Source organism: Blennius ocellaris (assembly GCF_963422515.1).
Source record: "Blennius ocellaris genome assembly, chromosome: 16".
In the NCBI taxonomy this organism is placed as follows: domain Eukaryota; kingdom Metazoa; phylum Chordata; class Actinopteri; order Blenniiformes; family Blenniidae; genus Blennius; species Blennius ocellaris.
The window spans coordinates 9,385,773-9,400,867 of NC_137665.1; the positions used below are offsets into that span (position 1 = coordinate 9,385,773).

Here is a 15,095-nt window from a genome sequence, read left to right on the forward strand (position 1 = left end):
CTGCTGTATAACACTGTTCGACTCAAACTTGTGATCGCGTGCCTTCTTCCGAATTATACGGCATTTCCAACGATAAATAGATCCTTGAAGGAAGTGATGGTGAGCGTGCAGCCTCACAGGTATGACACACAAAGCCATTCATCCCAGCTGAACATGAAGTGAGGTGAAATAGTATCGCCTGTGGCAGGGGAGAGGCCAGAGCGAGTGTGCGCGGAGGGGAGCTCTGGGTTACCTGCCGGTGTTTGATTAACTTGTGTTTTACAGCTCTGGAGGTTTCAGGAGTCTTTGCTGGGAGTGATTCCAATGAGCAGAAAAGTGGGACATTCTTTTTCTTTTGGTCCTACCAGTCTTTCCAGTTTAGGTTTTAAGTTCTCGTGCTGAACCCTGACAGAAACCAGGGTGTCTTCACAGAGGGACAACACTTCTTCGTCAGATCTCTCAGAGCTCTTGGGGATGAGTTTTTTGTATTTTGTCCTCCCGGCGCTGGGAGGATATGGCCTCACCTCGATCTACCTGCTGAAGAATCCGCACATTCTCCACCGGAGGAAACGCACAGCCTTCTACAGCATGCACATCTCGCACAGAGGAGGTAAGGAGAGATCAGTGGAGTCTGTCAGTCAACATTAAACTATACTGACTCAGGATGGAGACTCACTGGGATGTAACTGGGCGAATTCAATTTGCCATACTTTACAAGTCTTGCTTTTTTCAGATGTTTTTATTTATTTTTGAAGTTTAAAGAATTCAGGACAAAAAAAATAAAAAAACATTGTGTTTTCATGGTTTGGAGTTGCTTTGGGTCCAACATTTAACACAATACAGCACAATAAACCTGCAACAAAAGTAAAGCAGTGTAACAGGTCATCGGTCCCCTTCAGGGCAAACGCATACCTTTGGAGTCACTTATTAACTTCAAACACATATTTTAGGACCGTGGAAGCAAACCTGAGGACCCTGAAAGTGTTGAGAAGAAGTGTTCTGTATTAATGCAAACTGTGACAATATGTATTGCTGGATATTAATAAATATATATATTTTTTTTTAATGTACTGAAAAGAATGAAAGCATTGTTGTTGGATTTTCTTCTTTTTTTTTTTTGACCAAGGTTCCTGCTGTCTACTTGTGTTTTCTGACACTGTGTGACTGGTTGTCATCGTGAACTCTGACTTCTCTGGTTGTTTTCAGGATGTGGAGAGAGGATAGAGAGCACCATGGAGGCGTTCACACAGTGAGTTGCAAATTTAAAAGATGAGCTTTTTTTTTTTTTTTTTTTTAACAGTTAAAGTAACAGTCCATTCCTGGATATGTTTGCTTTACAGAATACAAGTGAATTTGGCTTTTATAAACCTTGACAAAAGTCACAGATATACATATATTAAAAAAATGGATATTACTATCTTAACTCTTTTCTTTTTAATCGGTGCCATTGTCAACAGTGCTGTGGAGCAGGGTACGCAGATGTTGGAGTTTGACTGCCACTTGACCAACGATGGATACGTGGTGATATCACACGATGAAAACCTGCTGAGGCAGACCGGACATGATGTCACCATTTCCTCTCTCAATCTGCAGGTAGAGAGAAGCATTAGTTCTATACAGACACAATTAAATGTGATAGAATTGATTAAAAAAAAAAGTATAAAAAAAAACAAAAAAACAAAGATAAGTGGAGGAACCCCCATCTTTGAACCGACTAGTTGCGAAACAATATTTACATGTACATGTTACATAACAATCCCCAGGTTAGACCTGTGCTTCTGTTCAGTTGGAACTCACACAAAGTGCTGCGTAAGCCAAAAACATAAGATCTCTTTACTTATTTTTCCGGCTAATTCATCTTTTGTGACTGATTTGTGAGCTGGAGCCCTGTGGTGTGACTTGATACTGGTCTTTAGTCACAAGGAGACGCGTTAGACGGGTTAATCGTTCTGGCATCAGAACAATCTTCCGTGAGGTTGAGTGGTGGCTGGTGTTTTCTTCCAAGTAAGAAAAGCTCAATGTTTGAGTCAATGTTTGTCTAAGAAACCTGAGAAAGTCTATATATGCACACAATTAATGCAGAAACTCATCTGGGTCATATGATCCCCCCACCCCTTCCGAATTCATATCTAATAACTAAACACATTTAAAGTCCCAACAGCGCTGTGAGTGATAAAACTGTTTCTCATCTGTCAGGATTTGCCGTTATATAAAGAGCGGCTGGCGGTGACTTTTTACACGGGTGAGTTTCTTGCTCTCAGTTTTTTTTTTAATGTTCGGTCATTTATTTATTTATTCAACCATGTTCACATTTTACTTAACAGGGTCATACATTAAAGTGAACAGTGCATGGTGAAAAGGAGCACGATGAAGACATCGTCTTATTGTTCACGCCCCTTTGAATATATACAGAAAAATCGATGACCATAAACGGCGGTGATCCATTCAACACAATTGTTAACACACTTTACTGTGTTTAAAAATCAATCATTTGAACAATTTAGAAAACAAAACACATTTCCCCATTGCAACATGCAAGTTACATTTACAACAAGCAAATGTATGGGAAAAAAAAAAAAAAGCAGGACATCGGGGGCCGTGGCTGTGCGAGTGCGAGTATGTATCTCACGTTTCCTCCAACCAACTCCCATCCTGCAGGACGCTACAGCAGCGGCGCAGACAGGAAGTTCGCTCTGCTGGAGGATCTGTTCAGGAAGTTCCCTGAGCTGCCGGTCAGCATTGAGATCAAAGAGAACAACCGTCAGCTGATAGAAAAGGTACGCTTGTCCCAAGACAAGTAAAGAAGGCCACTTTGATCACCTCTGCCCTACAATGTTGATTTGCATCTGTTTTATTCAAAATAATATATCTCAAAAATGAATCCAAAAGGCCTTCAATTGCTTTTACCTAACTATGGAAATAAAAAAATGCGAATCATACGTTTTTAGTATTTTAATTAGAAGCGTGACTCACCCAGAAGCAACTCATGATTCTTAAAGTAGATTTTATGGTGTTAATGATTGTACCCAAAAATATTGCTTGATTGCGTCCATTTAATTTGTTACTTGCACTTGTGCTCGCCGTGCCATCAGCCCTGGCTGTAAATACTGACTGTGTGTCTGAAGGTGTCTGAACTGGTGAGACGCTTCAGCAGGGAGGAGATCACCGTGTGGGCCACAGTCAACTCCAGCATCATGAAGAAATGCCGCAGAATGGTACGTGAGCCGCCTGGGGGAGACAAAGTTACTCAGGCGGCGTTATGCAACAGTGCTGCTCGTTCTGTGAACACACATTCTCACACAACAAAGGCATAGTTCGAATATGTAAGATAAAAAAATGTGATGTCTTCTTCATTATTCTATAATTTATTTATTTATTTATTTTAAATGAATGTTTCTGTCCTCCTTCTGAACTTTATTTTCTTCCTGAACAATCATCTCTGTACCCAGCATGTGTCCGTCTCTCTGCTCCCACCAGAATGCCTCCATGCCTTACAGCTTCACGATGGCCCGCGGCGTGCTGCTCCTGCTCCTCTTCTACACTGGCCTGCTGCCCTTTGTGCCCCTGGGAGAGAGTTTACTGCAGTTCTACCTGCCACGCATCATCAACAGGTGTGACCTGCAGGAGTCCCCCGCATGTCGCTTCAAACATTTAGATACAGACACGTCGTTCCTGTTTCTTACTAAAGGTTCAAACCTTTTACTTGACAGCATCTCTGCTCAGAATATGACGTACGTCTCCGCTCAGTGCATGCGAGAATGCATTGCAATCGCACGTGCATTCATTCTCTAATCTTGTTTTTTCATGTGAGATAAATGTGTCATAGTTCCGATGTTTCTCTTGTTTGTTTCTGTTGTCTCTGTGTGCTGAAGGACATTCATCCCTGAGCGAGGCATCCTGAGGAACAAGCTGGTTGTGTCTCTGCTTGAAAAGTAAGTGAAGTTCTGAAAACAAGCGTGTGAACCTTTGTACAGCTTGCAGTGGCTGCCAACTGCCCCTCAAGGGGTGGGTTAAATGCAGAAACACAAATTCAGCTGAAGTGCTGTGTGTATGTAAAGATTCTACATGCATGACTTCTTTTATAAAGAATTTATCATTATTTTATCTTTACAGATTAACAATGAGGAAGAGTCTTTTCAAACACCTTGCAGCCCGAGGGATCCAGGTATGAAACCATAGGAACAATTTCCAAACACCAAAAATTAAAACATATGCATGAAAAATGTTTGTTTTTTTTTAACATTTTTTCACATTATGGAAGTATCAGTTGGAGGTTTTATTTTAGTTGGCAAAGGATTTCATGAGAATGATTTCAGCCAATGAACCTGTTAAAACCAGCCAGAAAGTCAGGTTCCTCACTTCCTTCTGCTTTCGCTGGGGAAACTCCCATGGCCTGACCAAACACACATCATGACATAACACAGAAAACCTTGCTACTGTTATAAATAGTGAACTCACACGTCTGTCCTGATGTGACCGATCGTTGATATGAGATCACTGCAATTGTCAGTTCATAGAAGGTCCCTGCATAGTTGGATTAAAAAGATTAAACAATATGTTGTGGATTTGTTGGCTGCTGCTCTCATCACTGCTTTTATATGCTTAGAAATAATTCTGAAATTAAAGGTGAGAGCGGAATCAGATCATTAAAGAATGTGAACGTCAGTATCGGAGGTGGGATGACATCCATTTATTCTTTGTTTTTTTGTGATTCTGAAGCACATTACTTAATCCAAGAAAAGCAACTGTTAGACACAATCTGTGCAAGTGAAGAATAAAGCAAAGGGAAGTAAATAGTATCTGTCAGTGGATAATAAGGAAAATTCATGCCCAAATCTAAGAGCTGTTTTTTTATTACAAAAAAAATGTCTGTAAGTTCTCTTGGTGGCACGTCTAGTCCAGTCCTGATCTTGAGCTCGAGGGATTTTTGAATCCCAGCTGTAGCAGGAAACACAGGCAACATATAGAATAATAGTCACATTTATGGTGCAAGTTGCAATGCGGCACTGTGGCAACATGAAATAAGCAGCGAAACAGATCCTTGTTAGTGTCTGTGTTGTTAAAGTCAAATTTCAATAATGATCCATCTCAAAATAAGTCAGTCTCCACTAATACCATTGCAATGTACAATTTTATAAAGGAATTATTTTGAATTAAATTTACTTTATATTTCCTCCCTCCTCAATCCACTGCCCCAAAACTAAACCAAAGATAGCCAAGAAAAGAGTGAAACATGGTTTGTTTGTTTGTTTTGTTTTTTGATAATACATTTGTAATTGCAGGTACATTTGTTTGTTTGCAATGAAGATGAAGATATAAAGGTGGCACTTGATGTTGGAGCCACTGGGGTGATGACCGACTACCCGTCGCTTCTGTCAAGCTACCTCTCCAGAAGTCCAAGACAGGATTGACCCCAAAACACTGTGAAAACATGGCAGCATAAAAAAAACGACATGACAACTAATGTAATGAACTGAGATTGTATAAAACCCAAACAAAAGTCTATGAACTTTCAAGAAATGTAAAAAAAATTAAAAAGTGAGATAATTGTCATGTACTAAAACTGACATGAGCCTCTTAAAACCCAGTCCTTGACCTTTACGGACAAATGACTTATTTGTCCTTGACCTTTGAGGACAAATGACTTATTTGCAAAGTGATTTAAATGTTGTTCATTTCCGTAGCCTCCCCCTATAATTACAGGAGTGAATATTTAACCAACTGAACCATATCACCTGACCACACATTTCCCATGATAACAGACTGAGCGTGACTTTATTTGACTGTTATCTGAGGATTTTTTTTTTCCTGCCACAATTTGATGGGTTTATGTAAGTGCATGACTATAAAGTAAAGGATCTGGTATAAGTTACTTAGATTTTTCTTCCTTTCATATGTTTTTCTTCCATTAGAATCAAAACACAAACTTCAGTACGAAAATAAACGTTAACCAAAATAAATAAACAAAGCATTATATGGAAAATAGGACAACCGACTTTATATACAATTATGCAGATACAGCTTCAATGTGTGATTTGTGGTACATCAGTCCATAATCTTTGTGCAGAGCTCTGACAGTTAAGGATGTCGGCAGCGAGAGGCAGGCACACAGAATTTCCTATGCAATTTTCTAGTGTGTTTTATATGAAGGCTGAGGGTGTCCATGTGCAGCAAACCTCACCCGTGTCCCCGTTTTCCCAGGCAGCCACGGTCAAAGTCCAGCCACACTGCTGTGATAATAATCGACCGGTCTGTTGGTGAAACAAAGGCAGTATTTTTCTGACTCGGGCGGCCAAGCCTTGCAGTGTGACGAGCGAGTTAATGGGATATAAGTGAACGCATGCAAACTGTGGCTGCGAAGAGTAAATGTTTAAATTGGTGACCCTGCGGAGGAAATGTGAGGCAATTGAAAGTCTTTCTAGGAATCAAAGTGTTTATAAAACCTCAGTTGACAGGGTCATCTTGGATCAAGAAGGAAAAGGTGCTTGTAGCAAACAACTTTACACTGCACTGCTCTGAGAAAAAGGCTTTTTTTAATGGACGTGAACTAAGTCATTGGCTCAATGCTCATTTAAGTTAATCGGCAAATATGTAAAGCCCCTCATCTTCTATCAAGCTGCATAATGATAGCGGTTACAATGGTACGTGTGTTTCATGCAAAACAAAGCCAAATAAGGACATTTCATGCAGACTTTGTGTGATTTAGCGGTAAGCCATTCTCTATGTACGATCATTAGCTGTGGATCTCCTTTTCAAACTTCTTAAGTGTTTTGCATCAACAATGCATTCAATTTCCTATCAATCTGAGGTCTACAAAGTTAGATGCCAAATGTGCACATTTGTGTTTGGATATTATTACAAATTAGAAGAAAAAAACTGTTAGATTTGCCATATCAACCAAAATGACAAAGAATTTGTTTAATAAGAAGGTGCTTCTTTATTAAATATGATAAAAACAATAAGCCTAAGATGAATAAATGTTCAGAGGTATAAATACAAATGTAACACTTTTCATTTCACTTTGAAAATGCAATTGTATTATATAGAAGAATAATTTAGAAGTGGATTGTATTGTTTGGTTGATCTCAACAAGCTGTTCTTTAAAGAAATAAACCTGATTTATGAAAGCTCATATAATCTGGTCCTGGAGTAAATACTAAACTGAGACGTCCTTGATTTTAAGCTTTGTTTTATAATTTGATGATAAGATAGTGTTATCAATCCTATGTAGCATCACCTGGTTGTAGGTCATGCAGAGTTTAAAGTCACAGAAAGTACAACTAGAATGTGACTTGGTTGTATCTTTTGCAGACTCTGGTCGTTGCTTCGTGGCTGCACTGTGGGAATGTGGATCTCCTGGATATAAATCATAAACACTGAAAAAGGGAAAGCAAACACACATAGTTCACATGCAAACTAATCAAGAAACCTCAAAAGCCAAACAGGCCTCATCCTTCCTCTGCACAGATTGGAAATAATCTCTCCATTTTATCAAGGAACGGGTAATTCTTGTACCTCCCTGTGTGTCAGTTACTGTGTGTATTGTGTCTATACGGTCACAAAAAAACTTTTTTCCCAAAGCTTGAAGCAGGAAATGATAACCCAGTAAGAAAATGTGGACCAGCAGCGAGCAGCGCACCGATAGCCATAAAAGGCTCATGCAAGGTCGCCTCTGATTGGTTGACCCACATTCTCGACGTCACCGCGCCGCCGTGATTGGCTGACGGCGGTTTGTTTTGCACCCCTCAGACTTCCTCCTCTGCGTGTTTTTCATAAACAAACCACATTTTTCTCCCGCCGGGGCCGCTGCTCTCTGTCCCTGTCAGCCTGCCAACATTGTGGGACTCCACAAGCTCCGACTTTTAAACAAAAGCTTCGAGAACTGCTGCTGGTTTCATAAAAAGGGACAGACGCGGGCAGCGAGCGGCTCTGCTCGCCGTGTTGTTTTGTTTTTTTTCTCCTTCTTTTTGTCCTAACCGACGGCGCGTGGTCGTCCTCTGAGCCGAGACGTTCTTTGTTTTTGTGGGGGGTTTTGTTTTACCCTCCCCCTGCTAAAGGTGTTTACTTCCTTTGTGTCAGTCACACCGGTCGGCTGTGTGGACTGCGACGACCCCCCCCCCCCCCCCTTGTTTTATCAGGTAGGTGGCCAAACGTCGAGAAATAATCCTGCAATGCGCATCTGAGTTGGCGTTAGCTGCGGTGTGTTGACATGCTCAGCTAGCAGGCTAACGTTGGAGCTCGCGCTCGGCTGGTGTTGTGTCTACAGATGTGTGTTATTGTGTGCGTGGGCCCCATGTGTTGGGACTCCGTCGGTGCTAAACGATGCGTTGCCAGGGCCTGGATTTTGGGTTAACTGCTTTATCTAATGAAGCGCGGGGTGACTGTCCGTGCAGGCTTGTTATGAAGAAGAAGGAAGAAGCAGCCTGTTGTTGTTAAACTGTGAATAACCTGTCCGCCAGCTTTACTCTCTGCGATTTATACGTGGCTGGGCTGTGTGTCAGTTCCTGCAAGGCCACAATGAAGATCGAGACGAAGATATGTCAGAAAAAGGGTGCAGCTCAATTATTATTATTTTTTCAGGTTTTGCACGAGAGCTATGATACAGATCATACAGTGTACGTGTTATTCTAGTTGGTTAAAAAAAAGGGTTAGACTGCAATAGTTAGACATCTACAGTGTTACAGCAAATAAAAAAAGAATTAAAACCATTGAAATATTTTAAAATGGATGCGCATGCAACAAACAAATATAGAAGTCATGCAATGGCAGTAAAAGTTTAAGGTGGAGTCTGTTTACAGAAGATAAAGGAGAGGTATAAAAGTCAGTCAACAATGCACAGGCTGCAAAGTGGAGAGATGTAGAAGTGACTGAGATGGAAACAAAGCACGTGGATCAGATACAGGAGTGACAGAGAAAATCTCCCAGCAGCCTTCTGAATTTCATAATGTTGAGTTCCATTAGGTTTGCCTTATATTAAACTTGTCAACTGGCAGATGATTGGCCTCTATCACTTATTATACAATTATGTGCCCTGGTAATCATTTCATTTGCTCAGACCTCAACTGTTGGGTCAGATTATGTTTTTTTTGTTTGTTTGTGTGTGTGTGTCTGTGTTTTGTGTGTGAAAGCATCAGGAAGAACCTGTTTGTTTGTTTGTATTTCCTGAGCATCTCAGTTGTTGGCCTCAGGTTAATAATGAAACAAGAAGCAGCCATTTATTTGACATAGGACTGATCAGGGTCAGTTCATATGATTTTTGAAAGGACTGAGAGACACCTATCTTAATCTCCTTTCCTTTTATTGCAAGCCATAATTTGGTAATTCTGCCACTGAAACATTTTTGAGACTGAAAATGTCATCGTGCACGACAACTTTATCAAAGTGCACAACAAGTCCTCAACGGCCTCTGCGTTTTTGTTTTGTTTTTTGTTTTTTGTCCAGCGTTTTATCACTGAGCCAAGTCTAAGAATAAATGGCTGTTTTTCTTCTTTCCAAACACGTCACACTCAGATATGGTGAAGCTGACAAAGGCCAAGACGTTCCAGGCCTACCTGGACTCCTGCCACCGCCGTTACAGCTGTGTGCACTGCCGCGCCCATCTGGCCAACCATGACGATCTTATCTCCAAGGTCAGTATGCTGCCGGGCTTTGTTGTTGTTGTCGTTTGATAGTATCAGGTGACTCGGACACAACTTCACTGTTCAATGATCAGACAAACTGAAAAAACCCACACTGTTTTCTTTGAAGCCCACATGGAAAAATCTCATTGTTTGTTTTTTTGTGTGTGTGTCTCAGTCTTTTCAAGGCAGCCAGGGTCGAGCCTACCTCTTCAACTCTGTGTGAGTGTTTCACTTCAACCTTTCAACCGCATGTTGTCAAATTGTTCACATCAAAGTTTGACCACAGATTCTGGTAACGACAACTCGATTAAAAACAACAACTCACAAGCTTGCGATCTTTTTTTTTTTTTTTCATCCCAGCCTCGTTTTAGAGATCTGTACACAGGCCTCATAGTCAATGGATAATTAGATTTGCTCTAGATTAGACCTTGACGTCGTGGGGCAGCCGTGACTTCTCCTGGGTTACTGGGTCACGAATTCACACTTAAGATGTGAATTTGGCTTCTAACTGGCAGCATCTCTTCACTTATAAATATTAAAACGCTCCGGCGATGCTTTGCTCTTTGACAAAGTGTTGAACATGAACTACTTCTCACACCTTTTCCGTTTGAAATTAAATTGTAGCCACAGCAGTTACTCGGCACAGGATAATGAGGGTGGGTTGATCATTGTGAAGCCCGCCCCCCCCCCCCCCCCGGCGTGACATTGCTGCGTTGCTGCTTTCAGGGTCAACGTCGGCTGTGGTCCCGCCGAGGAGAGGCTGCTGCTCACGGGGCTGCACGCAGTGGCTGACATCTACTGCGAAAACTGTCACACCACGCTGGGCTGGAAATATGTAAGCATGTCCACCAATGAAACGCGCATCTGTTGCCGGCCACCGCCATTTCTTTTTTTTGTAATACTCGTGATGAAAACTGAATTGATGTCATATTGAGTTATTAAAGATTTTTCTCAACCACAGAAAAAAGGTTTTCGAGCGAAACTTGGTTTGTCAAATTCTACCTGATTGTGTTCGACTTCATGAGGTCACAGTCGTACTGTGAAAACTCTCAAGTAGCTTAACAACGTAACTTGACTGCGAAGTGTAAATGGCGTCAGCCGCTCATCAGCATTACAGCAACTTGATCAAGTCGAGGTTTTGCCCTGTTATAAGTGTCTGTGCAGAAATTAATGAGTAGAAAAATCTGCTGTGTAATTTAGCATGCGCCGCTCACGCAGTCGCACCAGATGGCACACCAACTGACAATCATGAAATTGAGTCAATAAACTGAGATGTAAAACAGTAAAATGCCAAACGTGGAGAATTCAAAGTCTCATTCGAACGCCGTCGCCCCAGAAACTCGCCTTCAAGTCTCACACGCGTACCTTTTTGTTGGAATGTTTTTTTCAACCCAATTTTCTGCCACCTTCTAACCTTGCACACGTTCACTTCTTTTGCAGGAACAAGCTTTTGAGCTGAGTCAGAAGTACAAGGAGGGGAAGTACATCATCGAGCTGTCCCACATGATAAAGGACAATGGTTGGGACTGAGAAGGAACGGTCCATCTGTTCTCCCATGACTTTTGCAAAAGTTGTATCATAAACTCGACTCAAAAAAAGGGTTCCAGTGTAGCTTCTTCATCCCGGGTCCGAGCCATCGCTGTGCAAAACTTTCACTTCATACAGCTTTGCCAAGAATAGCATGTGATGCCTTATCTTTGTCTGTTCTTCATGTTTTTTTTTCCAGCAACCACGACAACACAATTGCCGATATTGCTATCCCAAATTGCTAGTTGCGCTGGAAAATGGAGTGAATGAGTGCAGGGTTTTGTGTGTGGAAGAGTGGGATTGTAGTCACACATGCACCAGTGGGTGTTGGATTTCTGTTGTTTCCTCTTTTAAGCTTGTGTAATAAGTGCTCAGACCTTTTTATCAGTGACCACTTCACAGCCTGGCTCTGTGGTGGCTGGGCCAGTGCAAGTCGAGTAAATTGATCTTCTTGCACGCCAGATACAGGTATTTGGCTTTTTCTTAGGTTTAAGGTTCATATTTTCAGAAATATTGAGCCTAAACTGAGCAAAGTCCTCCAGCTTTGTCCCCTACATCATTGCCATGTGATGAGAGAGTGAGGGAGTGCTTAGAGAGCAGTAGGAGGGATGCTTTTTTTATTTTTTATTACTGAAATTTGACTTTTTTTTCTTTTTTCTTTTGTTTCTTTCCTTTTTTTTTTTTTTTTACAGTGAAATTGGTAACATTTGCTCACATTTTGCCAAAGGCAATCAGGGTGTTGATTTAGCAATGTAAAAACCTACAATTTCTCCTGCAAGAATTTCTAAATATCAATTATGACTATGTTTTGCTGGCAGGTATACCTTTTAGAGAGTGTGTGTGTGTGTGTGTGTGTGTGTGTGTGTGTGTGTGTGTGTGTGTGTGTGTGTGTGTGTGTGTGTGTGTGCGCGCGCGTTTGTGTGGTGTACTGAGATGTCTTAAGCTGGACAGTGTGGAGAAGCTTTGGCCTGGAGTCGGGCCACAATGTTTTCACTGCACCGTCGGGATATCTTCACTTCGACTCCGAATGCTGACGAGATCAATCCTTCCTGTGTCTTGAGTGTTGCCTAACACTGAGCTTCTACATTCGCCACGTCGTGTTAGAGAACCGTGTGATATTAGAGTAATGTAGCATATTTATGGCGATTTTTAATGTCTGCTTCTTTCATTAAAATGTTTTTATTTTAACTTGGATCTTTCATTAAAATACTGTGTGCCAGTGACCGCTGGAGTACTGCTCCTTTTTTTGGGGGGGTTTTCAACAAATTGGATTCTTTCAGCGATTTGTAAGGAACGTCAAACTTTTTAAGCTCCCTTGAAAGAAAATAATCCTTTCTTCAGAAGAAGGAAAACATCCTGACTACTCACAATATTGTGCTTCAATTTATGTCTTCTATTGGGTGAACAGTTAAATTATAAAAGAATCTGATAGGTTAAAGAAAACGGTATCGTCACCTACTCTATATAGGCTGGGGGGATACATAAAATTGACAATACTGACATCTCCTGGTTGATAGGAGTCGAACTACCATTAAAAAACAGTTAAACTCGGGGTGCTGATCATACTTAAATACAGTTTGAATGTATTCAACTAATAAAAAAACAAAACTTTATGGGCTTCTTAATGTCGACTTTATTCAATAATAATAATAATAATAATAATCTTTATTTCTATAGCACTTTTTATACATTAAGCAACACAAAGTGCTTCCACAAAAATTAAAAACAGTGCAAAGATAAAATAGATGAATAAAAAGCAGGTGAACACACACGCACACATGCAGACACACATCATAGGTGAAGACATGCCGAGTGATATGGAGACATGGCAGGACACTGAGGACTAAGGTGAGGAAAGGGACATATTTGGGCCGTCCACACTGGGGGCGGCACAACTTCCGACCACAGGGGGCGCCGCCCCACAGATCCCCCCCCCAACCGGGCAGACAAGCCAATCCCACCGCATACGCGGGGGACCTGCCAGGTGCCCGGGCAGGGAAACCCATGGGACTGCTCCACCAGCGGCAAAAACCGGCCACCACCAGTGTAGCGCCCCCTAGAGGAACCACTGGAGATAAAAAAGAAAATTTGATAATTATCTGAAATAAATAAATAGAAGTAGATAAATACATTGATCAAATACATAACTATATACACACATACATGTATAAAATCAGTTAAAAGCCTGATTAAAAAGGTGAGTTTTTAACCCTTTTTTAAAAACCTCAATGGACTCTGCAGCCCTGAGGTTCCCCGGCAGGCTGTTCCACAAACGGGGGCCATAGGAGCTGAACGCAGCCTCCCCGTGAGTCTTGGTCCTCGTTTGAGGGACAATTAAAAGGCCGGTGCCGGAGGACCTCAGGGCCCGCGAGGGTTGATATGATAAAAGTAGTTCGGATAAATAAGAGGGTGCAAAACCATTAAGACACTTAAAAACTAGTAAAAGAACCTTAAAATCGATCCTGAAGCGAACGGGGAGCCAATGCAGCAATTTTAAAATAGGCGTGATGTGGGCCCGCCCTCTGGTCCGTAGATATAAATGTCATGGAAGAGCTAGTGTACAGGGCATAGTTTCAGTACAGGTTATTTATTCTCTCTCCTATAGGTCTGTGGTTTTCAACATGTAAAAAGACACTGGGAGTCAGAGGGATGTTTTTTTTTTTTTTTTTTACTCAGACGAAACCATGAAAAGCAACTCTAAGTGGAAGGTAAAACCATATTTTAATTCAAACAAGCAAACACGCAGTACTTTTGAGCCCAGATTGAAATCCAGAACAGTTCAGTAAATCAGCCAGCAGATGGTGCTGTGGCTCCCGTTAGGCTGTGACTACACTGGCCCATAGAATTCATCACTGTAAAATTCTTATGTGCACTTTTTATTCGCATGCGTGGCACAATACCTACTAATAGCTTTACACTGAGCACAAACACGCGGCCGGGGTCATTCAGATCCACCTTAGAGCAGCAAGGGAGAGCTTGCAGTCCTCTAACAGATGGCCTGGCCCCCACAAAGCCATGAGCTCTGGGATTACACCAAGACACAGCAAGGCGACGTAAATCCACACAAGACCTGTGGCAACTTTACCAAAGATGTCTGGAGGAGTCAGCCAGCCGAGCATCTTGGAAAAGCTGCGTGTAAAAATACCCACAAATACACCTTCCCACGGCCTAAAAATAAATTACTTTGTATATTAATACTACTCAGTAGTATGACACAAACATAGAAAAATATACAGTCATATTCATATAGCTTTGAGTGGGAAATCTTTAAAATAACATCAGAATTATATTGCATTCTAGAATACTGGATAATGTGTAGATTTTTTCACCCAATGGTAATTTAAGGGCCATTTACTTGCTGTAAATAGTCTCTGTGTTCTGTGTATTTGGGTAAATATGACTGATTGATCTTTATGGTTTTATACAATTTTGTTGCATTATTCTGAATAGTAATGTTCATTATTTATAGCCACAACAACGCTATGTAAATTCGTGGCTAAACATTTTTTTTTTAAGTAAGTGAGTTGAATTTCATTTGGATTCACATCCTAAAGAACTAGTGGTCATTCAGCAGGTGATAGGTCACATGAACGAGCTCCGACCAGAATCGGTGGCACCTACTTTTTTCCTGTCATATTCTGCAGAGGCTGCTGACAGTCATGTGCATGCAGCACTTTTTCAGCTGCTCCACATTCACTTTTCATTCCTGAGAAATCTTTCTGAATACTTTATAGTATTGCTTTATAGAACAGTTCGGCACAAGGAGTGTGGAGTGTATAAGAAATGCAAACAGGACAAACATGAAGTGAGAGTATTTTTTAATTGAATTGCCACAGAAGACTTTTTTTTACTGGTGAAGAAAACTTGATGTTAAAAAAAAACAGCAAATAAGCCAAAGAGATTCAGTCAGATGATTATTCATAATTTGCTTGCAAACTTTAACCAAGAATGATAGTTGATAGTATGGTC

The 15,095-nt window shown here is 41.1% G+C and overlaps 2 protein-coding genes across 2 annotated transcripts; both read left to right on the forward strand.

The window, feature by feature from the left end:
- Positions 1–453: 453 nt before the first annotated feature.
- Positions 454–5,390, forward strand: gdpd3a (glycerophosphodiester phosphodiesterase domain containing 3a; the record flags this gene model as incomplete). Its single annotated transcript, XM_080511919.1, has 10 exons — positions 454–589; positions 1,186–1,228; positions 1,437–1,572; positions 2,176–2,221; positions 2,638–2,756; positions 3,105–3,194; positions 3,457–3,590; positions 3,852–3,911; positions 4,093–4,144; positions 5,262–5,390. 10 exons carry the CDS (start codon positions 454–456, stop codon positions 5,388–5,390), a joined length of 945 nt encoding a protein of 314 aa, XP_080368045.1.
- A 2,492-nt stretch (positions 5,391–7,882) lies between these two features.
- Positions 7,883–12,350, forward strand: ypel3 (yippee-like 3). Its single transcript, XM_080512162.1, has 5 exons — positions 7,883–8,117; positions 9,490–9,608; positions 9,775–9,818; positions 10,326–10,434; positions 11,040–12,350. Exons 2-5 carry the CDS (start codon positions 9,492–9,494, stop codon positions 11,127–11,129), a joined length of 360 nt encoding a protein of 119 aa, XP_080368288.1. The 5' UTR covers positions 7,883–8,117; positions 9,490–9,491; the 3' UTR covers positions 11,130–12,350.
- The last annotated feature ends 2,745 nt before the right edge of the window (positions 12,351–15,095 follow it).